Source organism: Chroicocephalus ridibundus, chromosome 11, assembly GCF_963924245.1.
Source record: "Chroicocephalus ridibundus chromosome 11, bChrRid1.1, whole genome shotgun sequence".
NCBI lineage: Eukaryota > Metazoa > Chordata > Aves > Charadriiformes > Laridae > Chroicocephalus > Chroicocephalus ridibundus.
The window spans coordinates 19,422,119-19,439,422 of record NC_086294.1 but is presented as its reverse complement, the minus strand read 5'-3'; the positions used below and the strand labels follow the sequence as shown (position 1 = coordinate 19,439,422).

At 46.9% G+C, this 17,304-nt stretch overlaps 1 protein-coding gene across 1 annotated transcript; it reads left to right on the top strand.

Annotated features, from left to right (window-relative positions):
* Positions 1-16,864, top strand: FAM114A2 (family with sequence similarity 114 member A2). The gene is made up of 16 exons (XM_063348716.1): positions 1-112; positions 1,593-1,804; positions 2,024-2,123; positions 2,592-2,687; positions 2,972-3,084; positions 4,047-4,181; positions 4,326-4,484; positions 5,100-5,223; positions 6,225-6,304; positions 7,014-7,142; positions 7,357-7,496; positions 8,282-8,354; positions 8,919-8,972; positions 9,693-14,495; positions 16,617-16,707; positions 16,804-16,864. The coding sequence occupies exons 1-14, from the start codon at positions 103-105 to the stop codon at positions 9,792-9,794; spliced, it is 1,527 nt and encodes a 508-aa protein (XP_063204786.1). The 5' UTR covers positions 1-102; the 3' UTR covers positions 9,795-14,495; positions 16,617-16,707; positions 16,804-16,864.
* Positions 16,865-17,304: the final 440 nt, after the last annotated feature.

Here is a 17,304-nt window from a genome sequence, read left to right as displayed (position 1 = left end):
CGCACTTCCGGGGTCAGCCGGCCAGTGCCGCTCTGCGCCTGATCTCGATGGTTAAGGTCCGCCTGGCGGGGGCAGCGCGGAGCTGGCGGCCCGGCCTGGTCCATGCTGGCGGGTGAGGCGACACCGAGACCGGGGATGGGACAGCGGAGCGGGTCTTCGGAGGGCCGGGGGCACAAGGGGCTTGAAGGGGCCTTCTGTGGGACGAGGAGCCCCCAAGGGGAAGGGGCTTTGGGGCACCTGTGGGTCCCCTGTGGGGCATGGAGCCCTGGGGGGGGTGGACTTTGGGGCATATGGGGGTCCCTTGTGGAGCAGGGAGCCCCATGAGGGTGTTGTGGGTACACGGAGGTGCGCTGTAGGGCAGGGTGTCCCGTATGTATGTTTGTGTTTGTGTTTGTGAGTAGGGGGGGGTTGTGGGCACCTGTGGGTCCGCTGTGGGGCAAGGAATCCTGGGGGGGACGCGGTTTGGAGCACCCGGGGTCCCCTGTGGGGCAGGGGAGTCCCGTGGGCAGGTTGTGGGCACTCGGGGGTCCCCTGTGGGGCAGACAGTCCCATATGGAGGTTGTGGGGCCCTGGGGGTCTGCCAGGGAAGCGGAGGCACAGGGAGACCCCCAGGGCTGAGGGGTGCAGGGGGAGCCCCGGGTGAGGACAGGCCCGGTGGGGGGCCGGGGGAGCTGGCAGTGGCCAGGCAGGTTTGGGGGTGCTGCGGGGGGGTCCCGGGGAAACAGGGTGGGGGTCCCCTGTCTGTCACCCAGAACTGCCCTTTCCATCGCGGCTGCTGCCCTATTCCTTCACTTAAAGCCAAGAAAATCACGTTCCTGGGGGTAACTCCCCCGACTGCATCAGAGGTCGCCTCTCTGGGGATGCTGCTCAATGGCGGGGGGCTGGGGGATGCCCTGCCTGTCCTTGCCTGCTGCTGCCTTCACGTTACTGCCCCGGAGCTGGTGAAGTGCCGCTGCCGGGAGGGAGAACCCCCTGCCCCGTGAGCAGGCTGCAGCATGGCAGCCCTGTGCGTGGGTACTGTCATCCCCAACGGGCGATGTCAGGGCTGGTGTTTGTGGCAGCTGGAGCACATTTCAAATCCTGGGTGGCATTAACACCCTGGCGAAGCTGAGCCCTAAATACAAAAGCGAACCAGTCACTGCCTCCCTACCTGCTTGGCATTCTGACAACTATCCTCATTCGTATCTGAAACCCTTCAAAGCAGCTGTCCCAAGCAATTTGTTTCGGCTTTTTTTTGGTGAAGCAAGTCATGGATTTAATTATCTGAGGATCTTTTGTACCTTGCATTTGCTTTTCAGAGTTAGCAACCTGTTTCTTTCCTGCGGAGAGGGTGTGTCTGTTAGATAAAGCCACGTGTTTCTGTGGGATGTTTCTGTGGGACTTTAAACTTCCAAGTGTGACATTTCTTCTAGTCAGATGTAACTCATTGTACACATTCCCTTAAAAACATAATCTGTTTGTGCGGGTACGAGTGGCAACATAAAGGAATTTCTATCTTAGTTGTGTTTAATTATTTAAAACACAAATGTGATGCTTTTGAACTAATGTCAAAGTGTACAAGGGAGTGATTATTTTACTACGGATGTTCATAGTCATGTCTGAGAAAGACAGTAGTGAAAGTCTGAAAGAAGAAGCCTCTTACGAAGAAGAAAATGAACAGAAAGCAGAGGAACTTGGCTGTGCTGAGAGCAATGAAGAGAGAGAGCAAGAGCTTGAACCTGTGCCTATGACTCGGAAAAGACCTGAACCCAAACCCCCAAGCCAGCCTGCTGCCACAGGAAAGCCTGCAGCTGAAACCCTCAAGGTGTGTTCCTATGCTGGTTCTGAATAACGTGACTTCATGGTTTTCATGGCTTTATGCACAGAAGAATTTTGACCGTAAGCCTCACTGCTTTATTGAAAATTCACATTGCTGTTTATCTGAAAAGAAAAAGCTGCACAAAAGTTACACATCACAGACTGCTGGTGTTCCTCTCCTCACCATAATACCTGTGTCACTCTTTTCTGCTTTTCTTCATTAAAGGTCTCCGATTCTCCTACCGCAGTTCAGACAGGATGGGGGTACTGGGGAAGCTGGGGGAAATCTCTTCTGTCAACTGCGTCTGCTACTGTAGCCACTGTAGGTAAGGCTCTTTCTAGTATTTGGTAAATATTTTAACCATACTTCATGTCTCAAGCTAGTGCTTTTGAGCTTGTTTCTAGAGAAAGGAAATTCTGTTATAGAAGCAATTATTGGAAAAACGTCAAGAGAATCATTCAAGTAATGGGGAAAACTTGTACCAAAAGGTACAGTGAGATTAAGGAGATATGCACAGCCAAAATTACTTTCAAGTTTTTAAGGTGTTAGCATAATTTTCAGGTGGTACTTTAAATTGATATTCAGCTGGCATTTACAACTTTATTTAAAAGCTGAGAGGAAACCTGAGTTCATTACACTGGCAAGCAAGCTGGATAGTAGGTTTTAGTACTGGGTGAACTGTCACAAACTGGAGGAATGTAGAATGATAAAAAACAATATGTAGCCCTAATCCTGTTTCTGTTCTGATTTCTGTTGTATCTCATGGTTAAAGTAATGCTGCTGTCTTCTCTAGGTCAAGGTATTTCAAATGTCATAGAAAAAGCGGAAACAACCCTTGGGATCCCCAGTCCTAGTGAAATATCTTCAGAGACTGGAGATGCTACAAGAGGTCAGTTTTACTGCGTAAGAACAACACTGAAATGTTTCTCATAACATAATCGGCCCCAAAATAACATCACCTTACCCTGCATCTTGCATGTTGAAGTAGATATCTGTATGCTAAAATAATACTCTATTGGTTACTTCTATTAGCACTGAAAAGTAGGTAGGTAGATAATCCCAGTTCTAGCCCTGCTCCTGGCTGACACTTGATGTTTGTAATTTTCTTCACTCTGCAGCTGATGGGATCTTTTTTTGGAAGTGAGGAAGTTAATTTTCTGCCTTCTAATGCAGGAAGCGAGAATGCTGGTGGTAGCAACACAGATGCAGTTGATGATGGCAGTTCCTTTCCTATTGCTGGGGCCCTTGGAGTTTTATCAACCATCTCTACTGCTGTCCAAAGCACAGTGAGTGAGTTGGGAATGCAGGACACAACGGGTTTAAGAGAGCGTTGGGGTTTTTACCTTTCATCTGAAACATCGTAAGAGGAGACTTTTAATTTTGACTTTTGTGGGATGAATGGTGAGAAACTGTTTCAACCTTCAGACAGTCTTTATCCCGTGCCTTGCTTGTAACTGGCACTTAACATGTAAGTTGCCTTGAATTTTGATAGTTTCTGTATTGAATGTTGATACGTAACAAAAAAGAAAACGTGGACTGTGTGGTGTGTGCATTCCCATGTGTGCGTTCCTATGCATGTCACCTCTGTACTCTGCTATCTCTGCTCCTTTCCTTTAGAGTATTTGGGTAAATGCAGGGTCAGACTCATTCCTGGAATATTTCCACTGATTTCCACAGAAATGTCTAGAGGTGAAATCCATTCTCTTCAAAAACTTTTGTGAATCTAGCCCAAATTGCTTGGAAATGAGCTTGCTCCTGTGACCATGAGAAATGCACTTCAAAGGAACGCATTACCCTTGGAAAATGTGCTTTTGTGATCTGCTGTCTTGTCAATTTGCCCGTGAATTTGAAAGAGCTGCAGATGGAAAGCTTGCTTCTGCTTTTAAGGCTTGAACAAGAGTTAGCAGCCCACTGGTCTAGTGTTTTGTGATTGGAAGGACAAGAACTAAATACTTTAATGTGGCAAGAACCAGCTTGTTCACAAAATAAAAATGTATTTCCCATCAGATTGCTGCAGCTGTCTGAGTGCTATATTAAACTGTTGGATGATAGCATGTTGTGTCTCTTTCCATGTCGTCCTGCTATCTTTGTGGCAATTAGGGTTGAATTTTAGGATGACAAGGACCAGTTTGGCTTGCATGTGAGTGTCTGGAGTATCGTTGCTGTATAAATTCCCCGATTCAGTGTCTTCAATTGCATAGTCTTCTGTGACTTTTATGCGATGTGTATATCCAAATCTGATTCCTAGGGCAAAAGTGTTATTAGTGGAGGTCTGGATGCCTTGGAATTCATCGGGAAAAAGACAATGGATGTAATAGCTGAGGGAGACCCTGGTTTCAAAAAAACAAAGGGCTTAATGAACAGAACCTCTACGTTATCACAGGTATGGCAGTTCCACATCAGCTCTTCTCTTTTCTTCTCCCTTCTTTTGTGGTCCTGTCTTTAAGCAACCATTTACTATTGAACCAAAAGCCTTCTCCTCTGTATCTTCTGGCACTGACCTGAGTTCTCTGCTTTTCTTTTTCAGGTCTTAAGAGAGGCAAAGGAGAAAGAAGAGCAGCAGACAGCTACTGAGGTTACCATGGCTACAGAGAAGAAAGCCCATTATGGGTTACTGTTTGATGAGTTTCAGGGTCTTTCACATCTGGAGGCCTTAGAGATGCTTTCCAGAGAGAGTGAATCAAAGGTAATGGCCTTGAGCAATTTGCCTTCTATTTTAAGTTCAGCTGAGCAGGGCAAAAAAAATGAGAAATATATGTATATACATGTAAAATCAAGTGCTCCGAACTTGTTATAAAATGATTGATTACACAACTTCACTTTGATCTGGTGTTTACCTTGGGAGCATTATGGCCTGTCGTCAGCTGCTAGAGCTGTTCTCTTTATCTAGCTAGTCTCAGTTCCTTCGTACCTTCAGCAATTTTTTACAAGTTACTCTCTTGTCATACCCACTTGTTTGCTGCCTTGGTCTGGAGAAGCAGAGAGTACTTTAAGCTCAGCAGAGATTGTCCTCTCTGCCTTGGGGTATGGAGGAGGGCAGATCAGCATGCAATTTGAGAATTCATTCACTTTTTTACGAAAGAAAGTATTTTAATAATTCCTTAAGAATCCATTATTATCTAACGAGACTTCAGAAATAGGTCTTTCCTTTTCCTCCTTACCGTAGTAAAATATGGCTTTCTCATTAATATCAATCTGTGGTGTTTTTACATGCAGTGTAAACCAGTGCTGCATCTTCCATCCTGTTTCTTTTTCTTGTTGAGTTTATGATTCTCTTTGTGGCTGTGCTGCCCCTAACTAGGTGAAATCAGTTCTAAATGCTCTCTCTGGAGAAGAGTTGGACACACTCAAGGATGAAATGGAGCAACTCAAAGAAGCGTTTTCTTTACCTGAATTCTTTGAAGAAGAAGAGGAAGAAAAGAAGGGTAAGAGGTTGTGGGAAGAGAAGGTGGTTCTCAATGAAATTCTCAGTGTAGAACCAGCCAGCCCTGAGATCACCAGCAATGGGCATGGTGCCAAAGTTAAGTTATTCTTTAGGTGGATGCTTAATCCTAAAGCTGTCTGTGGCCAGGAGCATGACAGGTAACTATAGTCTTCATCTCTGGAAAGCTGCTGTGCATTAATTCTGTAGCAGGAACGATTTCTTGCCAGAGCAGGATTAAAGTTGCTTGACTCCTAGGCAATACATACAACAGACATTGAGCCAAGATGCAAATTCAAAGAGATGCTGGGTTCCCCTGACCGTGAGGGAAAGACTGTGAATAGAGTTTACAACCTGTGGGAAAGTAAAAAGCCTTTTTATTTAATTTTTTTTTTAAATGAGTTAGCCACACAGACCAAAAGGCTCAGAGGTGCCTCCGTACACAAGAGCCATCTGATTCTTGAGGATTACACAGCTTTAAATGTAAATTTCTTGCATTGCTTTTACCTAAATGGCTCATCAGGGAGGGCTTACACACCTGCATTTGCTACCATTTAACATTTAATGTACCTTTTATATTTGCACATGATGGATCTCACAGCCTTCCCCCCACTGTTAACATCTGCCCTGCCGTATATAATAGAACCATAGACTTTAAGTGATATTTCACATTCCCCAAGGTGATGCGCAAGTTAATGCATTGTAAAATGCTGCCTGAAAAATAATAATAATAATTTAAAAAAAATAGAATTACCTTATCTGCAAAACCAGGATTGAAAAAGCAAAAGCTAACCTTTGGGCACTGATGTCTCCACCTTTTCAGAACTTCCCTTATAAATTGTATTTAAAAAGAGCAGGTTTGATGCATTCTTGCCTGAGGTGATGATTCAGAGAGAAATAAAGGAAACAGTTGAGAGACTTGTGCAGAACCAGTTGTGCGTTGAAGAGCTGCTTATTCCCGTATCTGTCCTTTATGTGGATTCTTCAACCTTTCCTGTCCTTTAGGAGATGAGGAATTCACAAAAGAAGTAACAGAGTTGTTTTCTGAATTGCGTATCTGCTCAAAGCCAGACAAACTGATCATGGTGAGTTATTTCCCATCTTCTAAAAGTTGGAGGGATTCCTCACAGGAACTGCTTCCCAGTCCTGCTTTGCCTGTGGAAATATCAAAGGCATGAAACCAAGCTGCGTTTTAGATCCTTTGACAATAGTAGGCAAAAGAGATGGGTCTTTTCCTTTGGCTTTATGGGGCAAAATCATATTCTGTCATGTCTTTGGCTCTGAATCAGTAGACACTAGTGTGTCTTTGCCCTGTCACTGGGCAGTAATCAGTGGTGGCAAAGATAGCCGGGAGCAGTAAGCCTTCAGCCACCACAGTGAAATCAACCTACGGTCATGAATTGAAGCCCTCCTCTTGGTACAAAGCAGCTGGTTTTACTACGTTCAGAAGTTGGTTTGCGGTAGAATTGCCTTTCTTGCCTTTATTTCACTACCCTTCAGATCCACCAAGTGGCAGCAGCATTCTGCAGACATGTTTTTAAAGCACCTCTTACTTGTGGTCTTGCTGGTAAACTCCAGCACCCGGTGCTAGAGAAATGACTGCCCTCGACTACATCAGTGCATCTGACACTCTACAAAGTCCTGAAGGTGCTAGGATCATTTGTCCTGGTTCTCCTCGCTAGCTCAGGAGTCGTAGCTGTTTCCTTCCTCTAGAGAGGTCCAATACTCCATGTTTTGTGGTGTGCAGGGGGGCTTCCTTCCAGTCATTAAGTACTATGGCACATCTTCATACAGGTGAGGACATCTGCTCATGAATGGATAGCACGATTCAACAGTAGCCTTCCTAAAGAAGAAAAAGGGAGTGAAGAAAACCAAGAAGTGGAATCCGGAGATGGTGGCCGTGATGCTAAAAATTCAGTAGAGGTAACTCAGTAATGAAGGAAGAGAATATCTGACCGCAGAGTGTTTATCTGGTGGCTAAGTTACAGCTGTGATTCCCAGAGTTTATGGGTTTCTATTTCTGTGCAGATTCTGAAAGGGTGGTGTAGTGATAGTATGTTGTGTGAATCACTTGTTTTAAATAATAAAAACTGCTGGGTTTTGTATGCTATGGGGGGAATCTTTTTAACTCTCGCAGGATATTCATGCGTTTGCCATAAGAAGTCTGGCTGAACTGACAGCATGCTCCATAGAAATGTTTCACAAAACTGCAGCTTTATTTCTACATGGTCAGAAACAAGAGGTGACAGCCACAGACAGAGCCAAGTCCCTTTCACAGTAAGTTCATCTCATAGTAAATGTGTAGCATATAATTACTCAACATACTGATTAAACTGTCTAATAAATCCATGGGGTTCAGGGCTTTTTGAATTCTGCATATGTGTTCAAAGTTGCATCACTATCTTCCAGCAGAATTCAGCTGTCTCTTTCTTTTTCCAGCTTAAAAACATTTCTTGGTAGGAAAGAGGAAACTACTTGAAAGCTTTTATATAGCCAAGAAGAATGTTTGCCCTAAGCTTGTGCTAGTTAGTAGACAGATATTTAAAATAAGACAAAGCAGTTGTATAGAAGTGATTCTTAATTACCTCTTTGTTAATCATTTAGTATGTTAGGTACGTGATATTGTAAAATTTCTGCAACTAATTAGTAGACTGGTCTTACAAATAATGAATAACACAAGATTTTTCTTTTCTGTCAGGAGATACCTGGCAAGTATACGAAATACGCAGTACTTTCTAAGTAAGAAAATAGTCAGAAAATGACAGTTGTCAGTAAAAAAACCCCACAAGTTAGTACTGTTCCTTCTTGAATGAATGTGTCTGTCCCCTGAATGCTGTTTCCTATCTTCAGCTTGAATTATTTATTTTTCCATGTTCCTCCTCCCTAATTTATTTGGGGAACTTCTGGATCTTCAGACGCTGTTTATATGCTCTGTATCGATTTTGGTTTAATTTAGCTTTATGTGCACGGAAGCAAGGTATTTGTGTGTTAGAGGAATGCTAAAAGAAAGTTATTCTTGTAAACTGTAATTACCAGATGGTTTTCCTACTCTTCTTCCACAGAATGACGATTGTGCTGTGTAGAGAACTGTCAACTTTCTCTAAAGAATTTACTACGTGCTTAACGACTGCAGGGGTAAGAGTCAACACCATAGTTCTTAGGAATAAGATGTGCTTGGTTGATTACAGCCTTGGGATCTTCACCACAAAGTGCTTTTTGTGTTTGCACACTTATATATGCAGTTTTTTGCCCTGTGAACTGATCTTCTAGGCCAGCGTTCCCCAAATTGTGGCAGCTGAGCTTTTGAATGCCTCCTGCTGCATTCAGCCTGGCGCAGAGCCGGGGTGGGAATTGGTGCTGAGAGTACTAAGGAGAGGGAAGAAAATTAGATTTGTGATCCTGTTGTGGATTTTCCAAAACACTCAGGTGTTACCGAAGATAACATCATTATCTCTAAATTCTCCAGAGTTCATTTGAAGATGTAATGTGTGTATTCATGTCCAATTTGTGTTGGGCGTATGTGGGTTGCTGTGTTCTTATTTGCATGCTACAGGGCAGGTGCTCTGCAGTTTGTGACTTAGCTTTCCTGTAGTCGAGGGAGCAATGGTGATTTTAAACTTACTGAGGATTTAGCTTTATCTTGCTTGAAGAAATGTGATCAAATTTTCAATCAGGATAATATATGTCTGATCTCTGCAGGTCAAAGAGAAAGCAGATGTGCTTAATCCCTTAATCACTGGAGTGTTTTTAGAGGTCAGTTATGCTGAAGTTAAAACTTTAAGCTAATACTTAAAAAATAGATATGCTGGTTTTTTTCCATTTCAGTATCCTTATGCCTGTCAAGTTCTCTAACCCATGGGCTAAGATTCTGCTTACCTATCTAATAACTTAAAACTTTTAATAAATGTCTGTAGATTTGCGCAAGAGAGGACTGACTAAGTGAAGGGTGAGCCTTATGTGGTCTCAGCTGACACAGAAGACACACATTAAATTCATCAGTCTGTATTTCTAGAATTTAAATGTCCAAAGTCAAACCTTAGACAAGCTCATAAATTAGCATGCGAGAGTCCCAACGCTTCCCAGCTGTTAAGTTGGTTCTCAGTGCTTGTAAACTTCTGAGGTGTGGTAGGAAACGGGTGTTTCCTGTTGGTGTGTTCTTCCTTCCTACTGCAGCATGGGTATGTTTCACTTTGAAATAAACTCTTCTCAACTGTTATCAAAAACAGAATCCTATATTTGGATTGTACCTAATCTTGTTTGGCAGTTTTTAAGCCAGTTGCTTTTTTGCCTAGTGGCATAAAGCCCCTCAAAAACATAAACTGATTTCTAGAATGAAGCCTTAAAAATCTGACAAGCGCTAGGCTTCTGTTTCTTATGTGCATTAATCAATGCTGTTTGAAATGAGTATGTAGTTAGTAAAGCTGATTGGTAGCATAATTATTCATGCGTATATTTTGATTTTTGTTTTCATAGGCTTCAAACAGTGCTTCGTATATCCAAGATGCCTTCCAGCTCTTGCTGCCTGTACTGCAGATCTCTCTTATTGAGGCTAGAACGGAACTACCACAGCAATAAAAATCCTTCTAATTAAGAACTTTTTGACCTTCCCACTTCATAGTTTCCATGCTGGAGAATGATGTAATGGCTCTTATTAAAGGGAAAAAGATTAACTCTGATCGCTGCTGCTGCAAGAACAGTGATTAAATGCAGTCTGGCAATGACAGCTCTTGCAGCACATTGTGAGATGTGATTAGCTTAGTCCAGGCTGGTGGACAACGTGACAGACCTAAAGTGCAGATTGCTTCTCTGTTTTCATGGACTGTCTGTATCTTTTCACTGAAATCCCTCTGCTATATGCGTTAACAAGCTCTTTGGAGAAGCTCTCTGGACTGTGAAGACAGTGCTGGAGAAAAGAGTAGCAGCTGGCTAGTTAAAGAGTTAGCTAAAATCATGGTGTGATTTTTAAGTCAGAGGGACATAATTGGGTTCCTGATAGCTCTGCATTGGTCTTGAAATGAATATTGCGTAGGAGGTGCAAGAAAAGGCAAATATTTATGATTATGAACCTTGTGGTTTCTAGGCTGGAAAGAATACAGCAGAGGGGATTCCTTATCAAGCTGCTGTTTGTGAAGCGAAGCCCTGGCTTCCTGAAGATGTCTGTTAATGACTCAGGGATGTGGGACAGGGACTCTCACTAGGGTGCTGTTTCTCATTCTCTTGCAGAGGGCTTGCTTCAGCACGAGCTGGGAAAATGCTGATCTGGCCCTAAGAATGTGGGTACTTTGCTTTATAGCAATAAATGAGAACTGGCTAAAAGGGATTGATTTGTGTTTGGAAGATTTAATGAGAGAATTTAGGAGGAGGACTCCCCTTTTTCCGTGCAGCTTGACATGTCAGCCACAGACTGTTCACAAACTCGGATACTGCTTTTCTCGCGTTTCTGTGTAAAAACACTCTAATGCCATGCTCCTTCTTCTTGGAAGGTATATTAAAGTAGGGGGAGAGGAAGCAATTTGGTTCTGTTGGCGGGAGTCCTAATTTGTCTCAGAAGCTGCTCCACATATGGTATCTGTTTCTTTGTGCTGTGAAAGTTCCCTGCTTTGTTCCTTTTTGCAATTTTTATCTTTTGAGCCTGCCCATTGGGAAGGAGCAGCCTCTGTTGGAATCACAAGAGCAGAAATGCACAGCTAAAATGGAACTTCAGGAACAGCTAACCAGAGGTGACCGAGTGTCACACCTGCCTCTGTGCTCGCTCATTGGTAACAATGATGCTCAAATCCCCCTTTTGAAAATCCTCCGGGTTTTAGCAGGTCTTGCACATTTCTGCTGTTCCGAAGGCTTAACATTCTTCTGCTCTATTTGTGCAGCAGAGAAGTGTTTTTATTATTAGAATACCTTTTGGCTAATGCTCCTCTGATTTTATATATATGGAAAAAGCCTTGCCTTAGTCCTGGTTAGACTGATCAGATCTCTAAAGGGAGAGCCTTCTTTTGCATCTTAAAGAAAACTAGACTTGAAAGGAGTGTGTCTGGGGTAAAAAAAAAAAAAATGTGCAGTACAATAAACTGTTTTTTTTTTCTTCTTTAGGTTGATAGCATTATTAAAGAAAATACTTATTTTGACAATGATTTCAGATAAAAGCTATCAAGGTAGCAATGGGCGTGAATGAAATGAGAAGAACTAACTGTGGTTTTGGTCTTTTTCTTCTCAGCCCTGACTGTGGTTTGCGGGGCAGGGCTGGGTGCTGCCCTGGGGCCGGGACGGCTGGGGCTGTTCTCAGGACAGGGTACCGTCCCATGGGAAAAAGGGCTCTGAACCCCGGCTGGGGGGTGAGAGCTCCCAATTCCCGCATCAGCGCAAAATGGCAGCTTTGCTCCTACCGCAAAGCCAAAATCTACAGAGATGTCGGAAGAGATGAAATAAAGATAACAGGGTTTTATGAAGCAGCAGCTGCTGCTCTTGCAGATAAATTCCACACACCTGCAGTGCTTTAGTGCAGAGTAGTTTAATAATTAAAGGAAATAAGGTGATTTTTTTTTTTTAATATGCAGACAGTAATTCTTTCAGTCATATGCCCACCTACATTTCATTACAGCAGCCAACAACCAAATGTGCACCAGCTTCGCTTGTGTACCCGCGCAAGGACTGCAGGAGATCGCCAGCAGAAACAGTTCCACAGCTGCTGAAATCTTCTTACCCGAAGGATTCATCAGAATTCAGCATCCAACTGTCTGGAGGTCTTATTGCTCGGCCTTGCCTTGTGCATGAACCTAATGAGAGCTGGCAGTAATTTGAGCACTTCTGGTAGTGTTTGGGGAGGTGAGAGGTGGCTGAGAATAGATAAGAGTTTGCCGAGATGCTGGCAGTGACTTGGAGGGGAAGAGAGGAAAAAAAAAAAAAAAAGCCTTCCACAATTATTTTCTTTCCTTGGGAGAGATTCTGTTACTTGCAGCTGTAAAAGCTGCTTCCTGGCAGCTGCTGTGGAAAGGTTTAAACCATAAAGGCTCGGTCCTCCCGATGGATTTCAGGACTTGCTCCCAGCCCTTGCCCAACCAGCTTCCCGGGAACTCATTTTTCATTATTAAAACACGCACGTTCAGGAGCAGCAAAACCTCTGACACGGGCGGGATGAGCAGTTGTCCTCATTTGGAAGAAGCAGCAGCTACGTTGTCACTGGTGGCCCCGAGCAAGGGGACAGCTGTCCCAGGTCACCCGCAGCACAAATTAAATGGCTTGACTCAGAGGCAGGATGAGGAGGAACAGGAGGAGGAGGAGGAGGAGAGCTCTGGCATTTCCTTCCCAGGTGTGCACGCTGGATCCTAAATAAACAGCGGTCTATGATGATATGATTTAAGCAGAGAGATTGATCTTCTGTAGCCAAAGGCTTCTTGGCACAGAAATGGAGGACATAAGTGCCCAGTACTGTGCTAATTAATGTTTTCGGGGAGTGTAGCTAGTCCCTTGCAGCTCTGCACTGTGACAGCAGCTTGGAGGTGGCCCCGTGCTGGTGTTTCGGGTCTGGCTGGCAGGTTCCTTTCCTTCCTTCAAGGGCAGCTTTGTGCCTGCTGCAGGGAGAGAGCAGAGCCCGTGCAGTCTGTGGGCTGGGACCTGCCACTCTCTGCTGTCCTGCTGGGTGGGTGGTGGCAGCCGCCCCTCTGCTGTCAGATGCCGATGGCTACAGCCTGGCCAGATGGCTGGAATGGTCCCTGAGAGCCAGTGCCTCGGGGTGATGCTTTGTGTCCCTGTGTCCAGGGAGCGATGGCAGGGCTGTCCCCTGGGCTGCTCTAACTGGAGGATGCTGCAGGCTTAGGTTCCTCGCATCAGAGTACTGAGAGCCCGGCTGGGGCTGGCAGGGAGCGAGCAATGAGGTCACCAGTTAAAAATGAGGTTGAGCGTGGTGTTTGTGGGGGAGGATCTTCCTAAGGTGGTGTCAGGAGCTGCTCAGAGAAGTGGGAGTGGATGCCAGCTGGTCCCGACACCAAACAGCCTCCCTGGATCCAGCCCAGGGCCCCATCCTGTCTCCACTGCCCTCCTGTGCCTCTTGAGTTCCCTGTCGGTGTCACCCCGGGATCGGGCAGCATCGCTGCTGTCGTTTACCCCCAGACTGAGCTCTGGCCACCGGGAGTTCCCCAAATGATTTGTGTATGAGCTGAAGCATCTCTGCTAGAAAGCACCACTGCCATCGATGGTAAAATTGGCAGCAACGGGGACTCTGCCGACATTTTGGCTGAGCTCTTCCAGGTTTTTTCCACCTTTGCCCTTAAAACCCATCCCTTATTTCTGATCTAAACCTGCGGAGGGGACCCTTGCTCTACAGCTGGGGCTGGTGCAGGCTCTGGTGGAGGAGGCCTGGGGCAGATGTGGCCAGGTTTTTGGGACCAGTGACTTCTGTACAGGTGCCTGCCCCCCACGTGAGTTACCCGGTCTCGCTCGGTGGGAGGGGGCTCCACGCATGCTGTAAATTAAAGTAAAATGACTATGGGAGCAACTTTGTTGTAGAGTTGAAGGCTTTAAATGGGGCAAATCTTGCGGGAGAGGTAATGCCTTTTATTAGGTAGAGAAAACAAATTAGCTTTCAGGTACACAAGCCCTTCTTGACTTATTGTTACTGTTATTATCCCATATTGGTGCTAGTGGAAACGAGGGCATTGCTTTAGAGGGGGAAGCACATTATGCAAGCGTTTAGACCTGCTGGTAACTGCTCTCTGCTGACAGGCATTTGCTTAATGATATGTTGGAGTGAAAGCCAGCAGCAAGGACAAGCATCGCAGGGAGCTGGGAGTGCTGAGCTCTGCCTGGTCTGGCCTTGCCTGGACCTCCTGGAGCAGCCTGATACCTCCCACCAAGCGGGGAGCAAGGACATGCTGGAGGTTCCACCTACCTTGGTCTCAAGGACACCCCCAAATCCCCTCTTTTCTTCTTCAAACAGGGTCCTGACCATAGCACATTCCTGGATTGAGTCCCCAGTGCCCACCCTCATCCCAGGGCTGGTCCCCATGGATGTCTGCAGCCTCCAGATCTGCCCTGGCTTGCTTGCAAAGGGTCAGGAGATCTTTCTGCTCCTGCCTGCGCCAGAGGCAATGTCAGTGAGGCTCTTGCGGACACGAATGGGACTGGTCATGTTCCCAGTGTCATGCGCTGCCCTTGGCGGGCAGCAGAGCCAGTTTTTCTGCTCTGAAAGTGGGACTGGGGAGGAGACCGCAACACTCAAATACCCAGATCCCTGGTAGCTGCCAGCCGCGCACTGAGGAGGCCACTTGCCTTTCCCAGCTCCAGGTAAGGCACTTTCCTGTCTCCCTCATGTCATTTACAGAGGGGTTTACAGAGTCGCTTGTCAATTAGACGGGCTGGAGAAGCAGAGCGGGAGGGCAGGCTGCAGCAGAGGGTGCCGCAGGAGCATCCCTGGGACGACTTGCATTCCCTGTGGTCTTGGGGATGGGAATCGGGCAACGTGCCTGAGCCTCGCGGGAAGCACTTCAGTCCTCTGAGTGAGACGGGAGCGGGCACAGACAGTGGGAGCAGTGAGCCCGTTGTGCCTGGGGGTAAGGCCACCCGGGCTATTGCACCCGGTGGGGTACGAATAGGCTCGTTTGCTTCATTAGCCAGAGATCTGATCCACACGTGCCTCGTGCTTTGCTTGGCCATGGAGAACAATTGCAGCTTGTCAGTGGGGACCTTTGAGCCGGTCACTGGGTGTTGCTGGTCTGCTGCCTGCCTGGGCTTTCGGAAACCAGCTCATCTGCGGCAGGGAGACCTGCCTGCCCAAAATGCGGTGGCCAAGGCTCCTGAGGAACAGGCGGAACTGGATCTGCTGGTCTGGGATGGGAAAAAGAGCTGAGCGTTGGCAGCCGTCATCTGAGCCACCACCCGCGGTGGGGGCTGCACGGGGTGCTGGGTGGCACCCCCTGTACAGGACCCCGGCAGAGCCTGGGATGGGGGAGCCCACCCCATCGCTTGGAAACCAGCTGGGTTGGTCCCCAGGGACAGGATTATCGGTGCGGTGAGGAATTAAAGGGTTGTAAAACACCCCCACACACACATTGGTGGCATTTCTTAGCATGCGTTGGGGCAGCATTACCCCTTCCCAGCCCTGGCTGCTGGGCCTTGGTCTGGTTGCCCATCTCATAGTGCAAAGCTTGAGGTCCACCTCTGTGTGCCTTGTGCCTTTCCTATCTGCTCACCCCCCCCTGCCCCCGGCAGGGAAGGCACCAGGCAGGAGCATCCCGCGTGGATTTGGGGCTGGGCACACGCCTGGGAGCTGCCGAGCAGCTTTGGTGCGATAGGACCTGGGGTCAGGGCATCAGCTACATCTTCTCCTGTGTCTTCCCAGGGGCTGCCTTTTCTTTTGTTAACATTTGATTATTTTTAATGATTTTAGATTAAAATGTAATTATTTTCAATTAGTAGTTGCACTTGTTAATTATAGAGATGAATTAGATTACTGTTCATTATTAATTAGATTTTAACTTTGCGCTGATTACGCCTTTTATCAGCCACTTCCCACGCTCCTGCCCTCCCCGTCCAACCTGCCGCTGCCCCAAACCCCGCTGCTTCCCGCTGCCCTGCAGCATCCCAGGGGTTTTAAAACCTGTCTAGAAAATACAAATCAATGTTATCGGCTCAGAAACTGCTCTTTTAAAAGCCCAAATACCAACCAGATGATGTAATTTTGTGGATAAAAAAAAAAAATAATTACAAGAAAGCATTAATATCCTGCTTCCCCCCATCAGTGGCTGGAAGAGAAACTGTTTCCTAATTACCTGCTGCAGCAGCGACCCTGTTTTTCCCTGCAAGCAGAAGGGACCCGATCCCTTGACCCTGCTGCCTTCCCTCTGCCCCTTTCTCATGGACTTTGGTCCTGCTGTTTTTAAAGCAAGCTGTCTTCTTTCTTTTCTTTTCATCTGCCACCTTTCAGGCACCTAATCGGTGCTGGGAGTTTTCTTGCCGCTGCTCTCCGTTTCTCTTCTGCTTGCTGCTGCCTCCATCTCCCTCCCTGCCCTCGCCCTGTCCCAGGGGAGATCTCCTTTCTGCCAAGACCTCCTGGGAGCCCCAAACCTGCTCTGTATTGAGTCATCCTCATTTAATTTTAAATATTTCTGTAATTTGCACCTGCTCATGAGGGAGTTTAAGGCACTTCCCTGTGCATTTGCTGTGCGATTTCTCTCTCTGGCTCCATCACTCTCTCCTTGCTGCTTCCCCAGGCAGAGGGCAGTGGGTGCTGCCTGTGTGGGCGCAAGGTCTGGTCCGTTTTTCTGGAGGCCACAAGTCTGTGGCCTTTACCCTTTTCCCTGCGATTTTGAGGAAATGCCTCTTCTCTCGTGGAGAAAAGAAAACAAAGTGGTGGGGTCCAGGGAGGTGTTTTCATCCCTGAAAAGCTCAGGTTACTCCACTCTCCAGTTACTCTTTCAGGTCCTCTCTGTGCCGCAGGTGGGACGGTCTTGTGCCCCAGGCCCCTTTGGCTTCGCTGAAATGTCGACAATCCTGAAATGTGAGTGTTTGGTGTGAACCCAGGGGGGACTTGCTGGGTTCGTCTGCGCTGGATGCTGCACGCTGGCAATGAACCTCCCTCTGTGCCCTGTCGTAGGGTTTGGACGGGAAGATAAGGAGAAAGAGGACAAGGACAAGGAAAAGGACAAGGAAGAAGAGAAAGAAGAAAAGGAAAAGGCTGAGGGAGAAAAAGAGAAGGACAAAAAGAAGAGGAAGAAAAAGGAGGAAGAGGACAAGGTAGGGGAATGATGGAGTTTTCTGCAGATCAGCTGCTGAACCATTTGCCGGAGGGTTTCCAGCCCCAAAGTCCCCAGCGCGGTGCTCAGGGTGTGCCCAGCACCTCCCAAACCATCTGATGCCGGGGGGGCCATGCTGGGACCCCCCCCGGACCAGCTGTCCCACTGGCTGTGCGGTGTCTGTGGGGCACCCTGACCACCCTGCCCAGCACGCGACGGGATGGGGCCAGCTCCTGTGAGGACGGTCGGTGTCCCGGGGGACGCAGGCAGCTACAGAGTCGGGCCACCTCTGCAGGTGAGCACGGCGCAGCGGGGACGTGAGCGATGCAGAGCCCCCAGGTTACCACCAAGCCCTGGGGAGA